This window comes from Pogona vitticeps, chromosome 3, assembly GCF_051106095.1.
Source record: "Pogona vitticeps strain Pit_001003342236 chromosome 3, PviZW2.1, whole genome shotgun sequence".
Lineage (NCBI taxonomy): Eukaryota > Metazoa > Chordata > Lepidosauria > Squamata > Agamidae > Pogona > Pogona vitticeps.
Window position 1 is genome coordinate 251941898 of NC_135785.1, and position 12929 is coordinate 251954826.

The 12929-nt window shown below is 46.4% G+C and overlaps 1 protein-coding gene across 1 annotated transcript in view; it reads right to left on the reverse strand.

The window, feature by feature from the left end:
- MED17 (mediator complex subunit 17) overlaps window positions 1–12082 on the reverse strand; it is a 16358-nt gene extending 4276 nt beyond the window's left edge. The window contains exons 1-10 of the mRNA XM_072993592.2: window positions 11633–12082; window positions 9048–9214; window positions 7362–7581; window positions 5878–6014; window positions 5707–5791; window positions 4284–4436; window positions 3401–3531; window positions 1817–2001; window positions 676–813; window positions 169–286 (exon numbers count right to left, since the gene is read on the reverse strand). Of these exons, the coding sequence (XP_072849693.1) occupies window positions 169–286; window positions 676–813; window positions 1817–2001; window positions 3401–3531; window positions 4284–4436; window positions 5707–5791; window positions 5878–6014; window positions 7362–7581; window positions 9048–9214; window positions 11633–11879 (1581 nt within the window). The 5' untranslated portion in view covers window positions 11880–12082. The remainder of the gene's footprint in view (window positions 1–168; window positions 287–675; window positions 814–1816; window positions 2002–3400; window positions 3532–4283; window positions 4437–5706; window positions 5792–5877; window positions 6015–7361; window positions 7582–9047; window positions 9215–11632) is intronic.
- Between the last annotated feature and the right edge of the window lie 847 nt (window positions 12083–12929).

Consider the following 12929-nt stretch of genomic DNA (forward strand, 5'->3'; position numbering starts at 1 on the left):
AAATTCTGATCGTGTGATGGTCTGATGCACATTTTGCAAATATATGCTTGGTGAATGGCCTGCAATCCACATTCACTACTAACTTTAGAAGACAGGGAGAGAGGCACATATAACTCCAGCCATGGCCCCACAACATGTACTCGAGCCGGGAAAAAGTATTGGTTTTACCTGGGAGAGAAGGAAGTCCTGCAGCTCTTGCTCTTGATGGGACAGAGTGATCACTCTTCCATCTCTGTGCACTACTCTGATTTGCTCGACTCCAATATTGAGTTGTAGCTGAATAGATCTTTGAAAACACGAAAGCATTAGTACAGAGGCAGAAGCAGGTCTCAGAAAACCTCCGTTCCTGTATCTCCACTCTCAGAATCCTCCAACCAGATGAGGGCCGATGCACCATGCTAGCACTCAAGAGAAACAGTCACTGCCCATGCTGGATGGGACATTCTAGGAGCTGGGAATCCCAAACAGGAACATTCCCAAATTCTGGACAACAAAATAATGATAATACACTCCTCCCTTCAGTAATGCTGGGGGTTAGGGGCAACGGACCCCTGTGTAGTTCAAAATCCATGTATAACTCACATTCCCCCCCCAAAAAACATAACTACGAAATATAAACAGCTGATTAATTAACACACACTCTCCTCTGATAACTCTAGCCCATTTCACACTTACTTGCATATCTGTTCATAACCCTGGGAGGTGATCAGGACTTTGACGCTTGATTCGTAGACATCGTTGATGTTGGACCAGTGGGCCTGGATCTGGGGGTCCTCAATGCGGCTGGCGAGACTGTCAATCGTCCGAGCCGTTCTAGAATCATAAAAGTCAGATATCACAATATTTGATAACCTCCCCCTCTCTATCCTGCTGAAGGAAAAAAAAGATTAATTGGTTCTGTCTGGCTGAGTTACTTACACACGCCTCACAAAGGCCTATATATGCAGCCATACATTGATTATATACTCAAGACCACTGAAACACGATGAAAGCTGCTAAAGACAAAGATGCCTAATTGAAAAGGAAGCTTCGATATTGCTCATTAATATTTCACATGGCTTCATAAGGACAGTATGCATGTATTATTTATGAACTGCTTCTGCAGAAAAAAACACACACAGGAGAGAGAGAGGGAGATCCTGAAAATCACTGTTTAAAGGTAACACTGTTGAACTCTGATACAGTGCCTCGCAAAACGAGCGCCCCATTTAACGACGAATCCGCATAACGATGCAGATTTTGTGATCGCAAAAGCGATCGCATTGCAATGTTTTAAATAGGGAAAACATCGCATTGCGATGATCGGTAAGCGTTTTGCTTACCGATCTTCGCATTGCGATGGTTTAAAACAGCTGATCGGCGGTTCCAAAATGGCCGCCGGAAGAAAAAATGGCCATCCGCAGCGTTTTCGTGTGGTTTCCTTGCTTACCGATGGAGGATTTCTGCTTAGCGGTGAGTTTATCCTCCATAGGAACACAGTGAAGGGGTTTCAATGCGTTCCTATGGGGTTTTTTGCCCCGTATAGCGACGTTTCCAGGTAGTGACGATTTATCCAGAACGGATTATCGTCGCTATGCGGGGCACCACTGTATTTACTGGTACTACATATGGACAACACTGCCCAACAACTGAGCAACCCCAGGACCAATGAACATGGAAAGTAGATAGCTGCAATCTTCTGGAGAGAGAAAAAACCCATTTACAAGAAACAAGTACAGATTCTGCAAGACCTGAAGTGCTTGTACAGCAATCTCTTGCTACAGAAGCAAAGTCCCTAGGCTATATGATTAGAGCCTCCAGAGATATGGTTCCATACCTGCGCCTCAGAAAGATGTGTTTTGCTTGCTTTATAATCTTCTCCAGGAGCCCCTCGCTTGATTGCAAGGAACTGATTTCATTTTTGTCAAAAGCCTGAGGTCCAGCCAGTCTCATTCTCTTATGGCCAAAAGGTGCACTAGCCGGGTGTGGCATCATGGCAGAGCTCAGGGTCTGCTTGTGAAACTGACAGAGAAAATGACATTAAAAGAAAGTAAGGCATGGACAGATTCCAGCTAAATATCAGAAACCACATAACAATCACGGAATTATTATAACAAAATCAGGGCTTGGAATTTTTTTGGGAGGGGAAATTCTGATCCAGAAACATGCTTTGGAAAGTACTTGGAAAGAATTCCAAGCTCTGAATAAACCAGAAGCAAAACAGTTGTCCTCTATTGTACAGTTTGCATCCAAAGGTGTATTCCTCTGAGGAACCCTTTAGATGTAACCCACAGATAGATGCTTTTGGTATCAAGTAACAAGCTTCCTCTTTTGGCCTTACAAGGTTCAAGAACACGGACAACATTTTGAAAAAAGGGCCACGGAAAGAATATCATTTCCTCTTTGACTACATCAGTCTGCAAGTTATCTGCAAACCATCGACCGTCCGAGCTAAAAAAGGGAACACAGCAGAATGCTGAGCCCTGGAGATCGGTGTCATTAGCTTTTGAACATTATTCTACATGCTCAAGAAGCATCAGCAGAAGCTTCTCACAGATGATATTCAAGCATGTTACTTAGACTTAGTTCTCTGCGAGGGGAAAACAGCACCCTCAGGAGTTGGCTACAAGACAAGCAACAAATATTAATAAGATTTTTCCCTCCTAGGCAAGCTTAGATGGATTGCAGTCTATTCCATCATCATCACCTCATCAGAGGCAGTGGGCTACGTCCCACAAAAGCTTATGGCAAATAAAACCGGCTGGTTCTTAAGGCTCTAAAAGCTTCTCTGTTTTTTAAATAATGGATTTGCAGTTTTTATTCTCAGGATAACTTTCTCAGTCCCATTTCAAGAACAAGGAGGGTTCATGAAATGAAAACTACAGAGGAACATACAGGCCCTGTCTTTAGGCTCTGGGGGAGAAGTTCTGGTATCACAACTTGGTGATGCTCACTTGGCTGTGCTGTGGAAAAGGGTCTTCTCCACTGTGATGATCCCAGTGTGCTAAGATCTCCCCACTGAGATCAGACAAGTTCCGTATGTGGGGTAGTTATGTGAAGTTTGTTTGCCTCTGCATATTTATCAGCAAGCCACTGGAAGTTGTTCTGCAAATATACTACATTTGCCTTCACTGAATGCACTCTCTCCAGTTGCATTACACTACAGTTCCCAGAATGCGCCCCCCACTCCACCAATTGTGCTGTAGTCCAGGATGCTGTATGCACCAGGACTGAAGCAGGAGAATACAATCTTGCAAAAGCCCAGAGGTCTCTCTCAGCATAAGTAGAATCTAGATAAAATTGAGGATTAATCTCTTAGACCTTGTGCATGCCGGATGGATGTGTGCATGTTGGGAACTATAATCCAAAAAAAGTTAATTTTTCCAAGTTAATACAGTATCTGGTATTAACAATCCATTACCTCCCGGATCAGTTGGTGCAAGTTATGTTCAAGAACATAAAGGTGATCCTCAGGACTTTGTTTCTCAGATGCAGATCTTTGGGATTTTTTGTCGTCTGAAGAGTGGCATAAGGAAATGGACAGCTGCAAGCCTGCAAAATGACACAGAGGAAAATGGCTTAGTTTTCCATGTGATCCACAGAACTACACCTCTAGACCTAAATCCCACTGGTAGCCCAAACTAGAGTAGATCCATTGAATCAGTGGGGATTTGGTTAAGTGTTGAAGGAGTGAGCAATGGATTCAACTGGAACTAACAACTGAATTTTGTCCTTGGTTATTTTACTTCATTTGGCCTATACGCACTTGCTAAAAATACACTTCTAGTTTCATGTCTTTGTGATGTTGGGTTTTTTGAGGTGATCTATTTTATTGCAAAACCTTTACTTTCAGAGGCTTCACATGGTAGAAAATGACTTTCTTGCATGCTTTTAATTTCAGTGGCGGAAATATCCTGGAGGTGCATTTTGCCCACCCCGCTCTTAACAGAGTAAAGCACTATCTCAGAAGACTTGAAAAAATATTGTGGTAAATGACATGTCTTGATGGTGGAATCAGAGATCAGAAGTGGAATTTGGAGGACTGAAGCTCACGCTCTGCAGCCAGGGAACGGACTGGCCAGACGACATTGGGCCGGTCACTCTCTTTCAGGTTGACCTGCATCACATGACTATCGTGAAGGTCAATTGGGGAGAGGGACAGACCCATGGGCACTTCCTTCAAGAAAGGAAAGCAAGATAAGATATAACTGTGCCAGTCAGTGCTCCTTCAAGGTCTCTCCTCTTGCTTTACTGAAGCAACAAATCTGCCAGATTTCCATCTGAATTATTCCTTGGATTCTTACCTGGGAATGGCTGGGAAATGATCTGGTTCTTCACCACGATGTGTGGAATCTGAGATTTAATTTGCACAGCTTCTCGGGAGAGCTGAGCAAAGATTTCCTTGCACAACAGGACGTTCTGTGCGGTCTCCAGCTTCGTCTGCCAGTGCACAGCACCTGAGTGAGAGGCAAAGAAATTTTCATTTTTTTTTAATCATAAGGAAAAAAATCACTAGGAAGTAAGCTTTTGCAATGAGACGAGGCTTCTGTTAACCTGAACTCCAAAAACAGCTTGAGGGCTAAAAGTCTCTCAGTTCTGGCATAGAAACGACACCTTTGGCTCTGGAAAGGAAGCTGCAAGATCTTTCCTTTCCTCGCTTGAAATGGGAGGAGAGGAAGGAGCATCCATGAAGCTGTTTTACAGTGTCCACTTGATTTTCTGCCCCCTCAAAAAAACCACAAACCTTTCCTGCTCTTTTTTTGACCTAGTGGTAGATACGGATTAACCGGCTTTGCATTTGTTCCTATGGGAACGAATGCCTCGACTTATGAACAGCACCTCGATTTAAGAACAAAAAACAGCAGATACAAATTACAGTGGTGTCCCACATAGCGACAATAATCTGTGCAGCAAAAATCGTCGCTATACGGATTCGTCGCTATGCGAAATTAAAAAGCCCATAGGAATGCATCAAAACCCCTTCAATGTGTTCCTAGGGGCTTAAAACTTACCTTTTAAGCGAAAATCCTCCATACGCCAGCCATTTTAGCTGCCCGGTATGCGGGGAATCCGTCCCTGTTTTACCCAGCAGCCATTTTGGAACCGCCGATCAGCTGGGGGAAAAACATCGCTATGCGAAAATCGGTAAGCAAAACAGCCTACCGATTGTCGCAAAGCGATTTTCCCCCATAGGAAACATCGTTATGCGATCGCAAAAGCGATTGCAAAAACATTGTCGCTATGCGGATTCGTCGTTAAATGGGGCGGCCGTTATGCGAGGCACCCCTGTAAATGGTTTTCAATGCATTCCTATGGGAAATGGTGTTTCGACTTAAGAACGTTTCGACTTAAGAACTCAGTCCCAATACGGATTAAGTTCTTCAAGTTGAGGTACCACTGTAATTTTTAAATTGTGGTTAATCCTGAACCAGGCAGACTTTTTAAAACTTGTATTGATAGACTTTGGGATAATTTTTGAGTCAATGGAATTTCCAGTGTACTAAAGAAGCACTAGGATTACTGATGATGGAGTTGGCATCAGATTTAGCAGGTCTTATACTTCTTGAATCTACCATATCTGACATGTAAATATATAAAATTTCAGCTAAAACTAGGATTCAGTAATACCCTATTTTGCTTTCTCCCCCAGGCCTTCACAGCACAGAGAATTATCCAATATTCAGAAATATACAGTCTGGGACACAATATCCAAGAACTTCGATGTACCTGGCTTTGACTTCAGAAGAGGCCTTTTAAATAGATTTACTGTACCAAGATCTCCTATATCTGGTGCTTGTTTCTGAATAGACACCTGTATTTAAAAGGAAGATGAAAAATTAGTTGTTTCATATTCTACAAAAACACCAGCAAAATACATAAAACACAATCTGGACAAACCTTGATATAAGCAGATCCCTCTAAATCACTTGGGATTTGAACATCCAGAGGGCAATAATCTTCAGGAATCTTTTTATCCAGATCAATGTCTGTGTTTTTAATTACCTCAAAAGTACCATGATGAGGAAACAGAGATCCTAAAGAAATGAAAGTTGCAGTGGATTAATCTCTTGAACAGCGCAGACTGAATTCTACACATCTAAAATATTAGATGCAGTAGTGTTTATCACAATATTGGCAATGCAAAAATAGGGCCAACTGAAAATCTTAGATTAGACATCCTCCAGTCTTGAGAAACTATGGTAACATGCTCTGAATAGAGGACTTGGAACAGCGTCTATTGTGGCTGAGAAGGCCAATTCAAGAGTGACAATCCCTTCCATACTGAAGACAAATAAAATCTGTACCCCATCCATCTCCCTGATTTTGCTGATTTCAGGACTGCCTCTTTGCCTCAGCCTGCTGGGCAAGCGCCTCTTCAACATGGGAGAGGCCATGATGCACCACCTACCTCCAGGCTGAACGCTCAGATGTCAAGGTTTCCCATCTGTTGAGGTCCATTCGTAAGGCCCTCAGATCCCACTTGCTCATACTATATCCTTGTATTGCAGCTGGGGTCTCCCTCTGGGGCAATTTCCCTGCACTAAGTTTCCATACAGGAGATCTTTTGGAATCCGACCATCAGCCACTCTCATGACATGCCCAAGCCAACATAGACGTCGCTGTTTCAGTAACGTATACATGCTAGAAATTCCAGCTCGTTCTGAAAATCTGCATTAATGTTTATCCTGTACATTTTTAACAATAGACATGTATGGCATTCAACAGAACAACACAAACACTTGGAGTGTTTTCTATATTTTTAATGGCATCTGTTACTACTGTAATGCTAATCAAATTGTGCTACAGAGGTGGTGTCTGCTGTTCTTACAATAATATTTACTTAAGATTATATAATGCTTTGTGTTCAGGTATGTTCACAATAATCCTTGCAACCCAGTGAGGTAGACCAGCATTTTATTCCCGTGCTACAGATAGTCACTGATGTGGAGAAACAGTGACTTGCCTAAAACCACCCAGTGAGTTCAAAACAGAGGCAAGATCTGCACTGGGTTTTCCCTAAATCACAAAAACCAACTAGATAGCTCAGCGATTTACGTATCTGGTCGAGAGTTTGATTCTCTGCTGTGCCTCCCCAACGGGAGCTATGCGTGATGATCCACAGGGTCTGTTCCAGCTCTGCACTGCCAAACATCAAAGAGTTAACAAACTGCTGCAAACTTCAAGACAGTATCAGAAGCATTTTGTGTAAATCTGAAGTGGGCAATGCAGGCGGACTAACTCTCTCTTTTCCCTCCCTCTCTATACTAGTTGAATCAGCTCATCAGGAGAGGCAAAGGACTAAATGTGTGCGGAGAAAAAAATGTTCAGAGGTATATTATTCAATTCAGAAAATGCTAGGCTAACCCTTTGCCAGCAGTTACCTGCACTCTTGTAACTCAAGTCCCCGAGGATTTTATCTCCGACTTTCCTCAATTTCCAGTGCTGCCTCAGCCGTAGCAATTCTGAGTTGAAGTCTCTTTGTCGTTTATTTTCCTGGCTTTCTGCGACTGATTTAGACAACCTTTCCGCTCCTTTCAGAAGAATCTGGGCTGCTCCGGCTAATGACTTTTTCTTCGAAACCAACTGTAAAACCTGAGGATTCTAGAAGCCAGCAAACAGTGCTTTAATATTTCTCTTGTTATGAAAAGCATATGTTTAATGATTTTTTAAAAAATTGTAATAATTTATTATTGAGCTTTTGACATTGTTTCTTTTAATACTGTAGGACACCTTAGATCCTTTAGGACAAAAAGCCCGGAAAACCCACAACAAACCAGAAGTAGTTTGTTTAGCCCACCTTGCTGGCTTTTTTGTAACAACCCAGGATTCATATGCTTAATATTCTTGGATTGCAAAGGGAGCAACAAGCCAAGATTCCACTTGGACAACACAGTGAACCAATGGTTTTCTAATGTCTTAAATATTGTTAGCCTACAACTCCCAGAAGCCATGGCTAGCACAGCCAATGACTGGCTCACCTGGAAACTGTAGTTAAAAAAACAAAGCACAACTATCTGGGGCCCCCAATTTGGGAAGGGCTTTGCTTAGCAAATCACAACGGATTTATTTAGCTGCTCCCAACAGTGCAATAAAGTATGAAGGGAAAATACACCACGCGCTCTAGCACGCAGCCTACTCTCAAGACAGGTTTAGGGACTCTGACTTCAGAATACACCAGCCATCGTAACCAGTAGTCATAGCTGCTTTGGATTCATGTTCCTGGGGATATGAATATGAAGCACATCACCACAGGCGCAACTGAGGTCCCTTTCCTCCCCCCAAAACAATCCTGGTCTACTCACTGGGCTTGTATGGGCGTCATTCGTAGCTTCACACCAATCTCAGAAATAGCCCAGCTGGCGCTTCCCTGCCTCGCTGTGCTGCTGAGGACTCCGGTGAGGAGGTGGGATGATGAGCCTTCCCCCATTCAACTGCTGAGTGGTCAGCAGTGCAGGGTGGTAGGGAATTGCAGGCTGGGCTACTTCCGCCGGCTGACTCAATGTTACCGACAACAGCCATGCACACCATGCAAAGCCCAATGAGTGGACCGGGACGATTCGGGGGGGGGGGGAGAGGGTCCAAAGGGCCTGGGCACCTGAGCATGACTTTCCCCATCATTTCATAAACACAGGCTTCCTCGACATTTTATGCTGCTGCTGTTATGTACTGTCAAGTCAAAACTAACTTTTCGCAACCTTAACAGGGCTTTCAAGGCAAGTGAGATATTTAAAGAGCAGTTTTACCAGTTCTAACCAGCCAGTGAGTCTCTATGGTCAAGTGCGGAACTGAATCCAGATCCTGAGTCCTAGTCAGTCACTCTATCCCACTACATCACACTGGGTATCCAGTGTTCTACAGTGCTACACAAATGACGCCGAGGCTTCGGCTTGATTAAAACTCATCCCTGTACATTACCCTAACCCATGTTACCAACTTTCACATCCACAACATATTCAATTTCCATTCCATTCCATTCACAATGTAATCTAACCAAATAGGCAAGGTTAATTTGTTTCAACAGTGGTAAAAGATGCTTGAGCAGAATAAACAAAACCAGCATGAGGTACCTGCTTTTGAGTAAGTGGCTCTTGTCCCACTGGATCCAGAGTCATGTATTTTTTATCTTTGACAATATTGAGAACATCACAGAGCACACATATCTCAGTCAAGGCGCTTCTTAGGTTATTTCTCACGGAATCCCAGGGCCAGAGAGAAGGCTGAAACTTGACCAGGCCTTCAAATACAAATAAAAGAGAAAGATCAAAAGAATAAACTACGGCCTCTTCTTTATTCATATCAGAACACTGGATAATTTAAAATTATGGACATATATGAAATATAGGAAAAATTAAAAACAAATAAAATGTTATAATTAGACTATTTTTAAAATCGGAATCTTTGCAAACTATTGCTGGAATTATTGTAAAAAAATACTTCTTTCCCAATTATAACAGCCACAAATATGGACAGAATAATAGACATCACAGAGTCCCGCCCCCTTCTCTTTTTTGTTTTCTGGATAGGTGTTCCTTCACAACTCACTTGAAAAAGTAAACAGTGATAATGGCAGGGCAGACTCTCTAAGTGTCTCTTGTTACATCTGGACTGCAATTCCAACCAGTTCTACATAATGCAGCCAAATGTTGAGTGATGGGAATTGTAGTCCAACAACATCTGGAGAGCCATAAATGAGGAAGCGTTGCCTGAAGGCAGCTTGCTCATCACTACTGAATTTCCTTTCCATTCATATAGCTACAGGAAAAAGGTATCTTCCAGCATAAAAACTCCGTTCATGGGCAGTAACAGCGAGTCCCAACAATCATGAACAGATACCAAGAACATCAGCAGAACTGATAAAGATAATTCAGGATATTCTCCCACCAGGAGCCAACCTGACACCTCTGGGAAGTCCACACGGAAGACATGAAGGGCAAAGCAACTGGAGGAATTCCAAGAGTCATTATGTGCACCTCCTTGATGATGCAGGAAATCCACAGTTGAAGTATCCCTGAGAGATGGCCACCCAACCTCTGTATAAAACCTTTACTACGGAGAATATGCCACCTCTCCAGACAATCCATCCTACTATCAACCAATTTCTGCTGTCAGGATGTTCTCTGACACAATTAGTGGAAATAAACATCTCTGCTCATGGGCCCCCCAGCAACACACACAAAGAGGCAAAATGCTTCCTACTGTGGCAGCAAGACCCAGTGGCCGAGTTGCCAAGTAGCAGGGCAGGAAGATTTAAAGGCACACACGTGTGTGAAAAGGGACATCCCTTGCACATACAGTAGAAAGTCTGTGTGGGTCAGTACTGACCCCAGAGAGGGTCAGTAAGGACTTCAGCAGCAGCACTTGCTGAGTTGCTGCCAGCCAGTACAGATTAGATAGACCCTAAAATCTGATTCAATCCAAAGCAATTTCCTGGGACTTTTAATTCAGGGATGAGGAAATCCTGGTTTCCCTGATGTGGTAGACTCTCCAAGCCCACCACCCCCTTCATGGGGGGAGAAGACTCCCCAAGCCCACCACTCCCTTCATGGGGGGGAAAGATTCCCCAAGCCCACCACCCCCTTCATGGGGGGGAAGACTCCCCAAGCCCACCACCCCCTTCATGGGGGGGGAAAGACTCCCCAAGCCCACCACCCCCTTCATGGGGGGGGAAGACTGCCCAAGCCCACCACCCCCTTCATGGGGGGGAAAGACTCCCCAAGCCCACCACCCCCTTCATGGGGGGGGAAGACTGCCCAAGCCCACCACCCCCTTCATGGGGGGGAAGACTGCCCAAGCCCACCACCCCCTTCATGGGGGGAAAGACTCCCCAAGCCCACCACCCCCTTCATGGGGGGGGAAGACTGCCCAAGCCCACCACCCCCTTCATGGGGGGGAAGACTGCCCAAGCCCACCACCCCCTTCATGAGGGGGAAGACTCCTCAAGCCCACCATCCCCTTCATGGGGGGGAAAGACTCCCCAAGCCCACCACCCCCTTCATGGGGGGGGAAAGACTCCCCAAGCCCACCACCCCCTTCATGGGGGGGAAGACTCCCCAAGCCCACCACCCCCTTCATGGGGGGAAGACTCCCCAAGCCCACCACCCCCTTCATGGGGGGGAAGACTCCCCAAGCCCACCACCCCCTTCATGGGGGGGGAAGACTCCCCAAGCCCACCACCCCCTTCATGGGGGGAAGACTCCCCAAGCCCACCACCCCTTCATGGGGAGAAGACTCCTCAAGCCCACCACCCCCTTCATGGGGGGGAAGACTCCCCAAGCCCACCACCCCTTCATGGGGGGAAGACCCCCCAAGCCCACCACCCCCTTCATGCGGAGAAGACTCCCCAAGCCCACCACCCCCTTCATGGGGGGAGAAGACTCTGGTGGGCTTGGGGAGTCTTCTCCCCCCATGAAGGGGGTGGTGGGCTTCATGGAGAATACTTCCAACCTCCCACCACCCATGCCTGAGACCTGAAACCCTCAAAGGTCCCATTTCTCCCCCCAGCCTCAATAGTGCCTCTGTTTCCGTTCCCCCCCCCCAATTTGGACACTAGTGGTACAGACCACAGTAAACCCCCGCGCAGGGCTGTACCACTCACTCCCTGCGGGGGGGGGGAGATACTAAGGGGCCGGGCTCCCTTCCCCGCTAGCCTCACCTTCCTCTTCCTCCTCGTCTCCTCCTCCTCCTCCTCCTCGGGTCCAGTCGGTGTTAGCGGCGCTGGGCTCGTCCTCCTCGGACCCGGAGCTGCCCTGGCTGAAGTCGATGCGCTGTGCCAGGCGGGCCAGGTTCTGGGACATGGAGAGGGGCTGCAGGTAAGTCTCGCTGCCGTCCAGGCCCACCTCCTGCACGTGCTTCTCGCAGGCGGACTCGATACTGATCCGCACCGCCTGGACCCCCGACATCTTCGCTTCCGTCCCGGCCGCTCCGGCGGCGCCTCTGCCTCAGGGAAGGAGGGAGGGAGGGAGGGAGGGCCGCCTGGCGAACACAACGTCCCGCGCGCGGGGGCACGCCTCAAACGACGGGGCCGCGCGAGGGGAAAAAAGGACAAAGACGCGACCAGCCGCGCGAGCTCTGCGGGGGAGAGGAAACGAGGACGGCCGCCGGAGGGACGAGGGTAGCTTCGGGCCTTTCCGGAAGAGCTCGGGATTCGAAGGGGCGGGGACATGAGCTCGGGATTCGAAGGGGCGGGGACATGAGCTCGGGATTCGAAGGGGCGGGGACATGAGTGGAGGCGGATGGGTGTGGCTTCGTACTGAGGTCGCAGCCCCCTTTGGTGAATCTAGTTCATTACCCTATGATTCGACGCCCCTATCGGAGGATTGGAGGCTTGTCCTCCTGGAGGACAACTCCCATAATTCTCCAAGGAGGAAGGCATGTGGGGATTCTGGGAGTTGTCGTCCCAAAAGTCCCCCCATGGATTTGCATTTCCAGTGAAACTAGGGTCCCCAGATGTTTTTGGACTGCCACTCCCAGAAACCCTGGCCAGCACAGCCAGTGGTGAAGGCTTCTGGGAATTGCAGTCCATCAACATCTGAGGAGCCCAGTTTGAAAGCCATTGTTTCTATTCCACTAGAATGGAATGTGCTGCTTTTCCTTGTTCGCTTACAGGTTTGCTGTGGGAAGGGACGAGATACCCTGGAGTTTGCAAATTTCAGGTCCTCAGAATCCACAAAGGACCTTTAGCTGATTTCAGGAGGAACTCATTTTATGAGAGTCAATTCAGGGGAGTGATGATTACAAGGTTGGGATGAGGACACTGAGTCCTGTTAAACTTCACTAAAAGGTTTTGGTCCAACGTGCTCAAGTCTGCTCTACCTCACAGGGTTGTATGGAGGACAATACACAGAGGAGCACAGTTGTAGATGCCCTTGGGTGTTCTTGGTGGGATGTAAGTGTAATTTACAAATAAAATTTTACTCTGTAGCTGTTATATGAGAAGGTTGCTCCAGTCC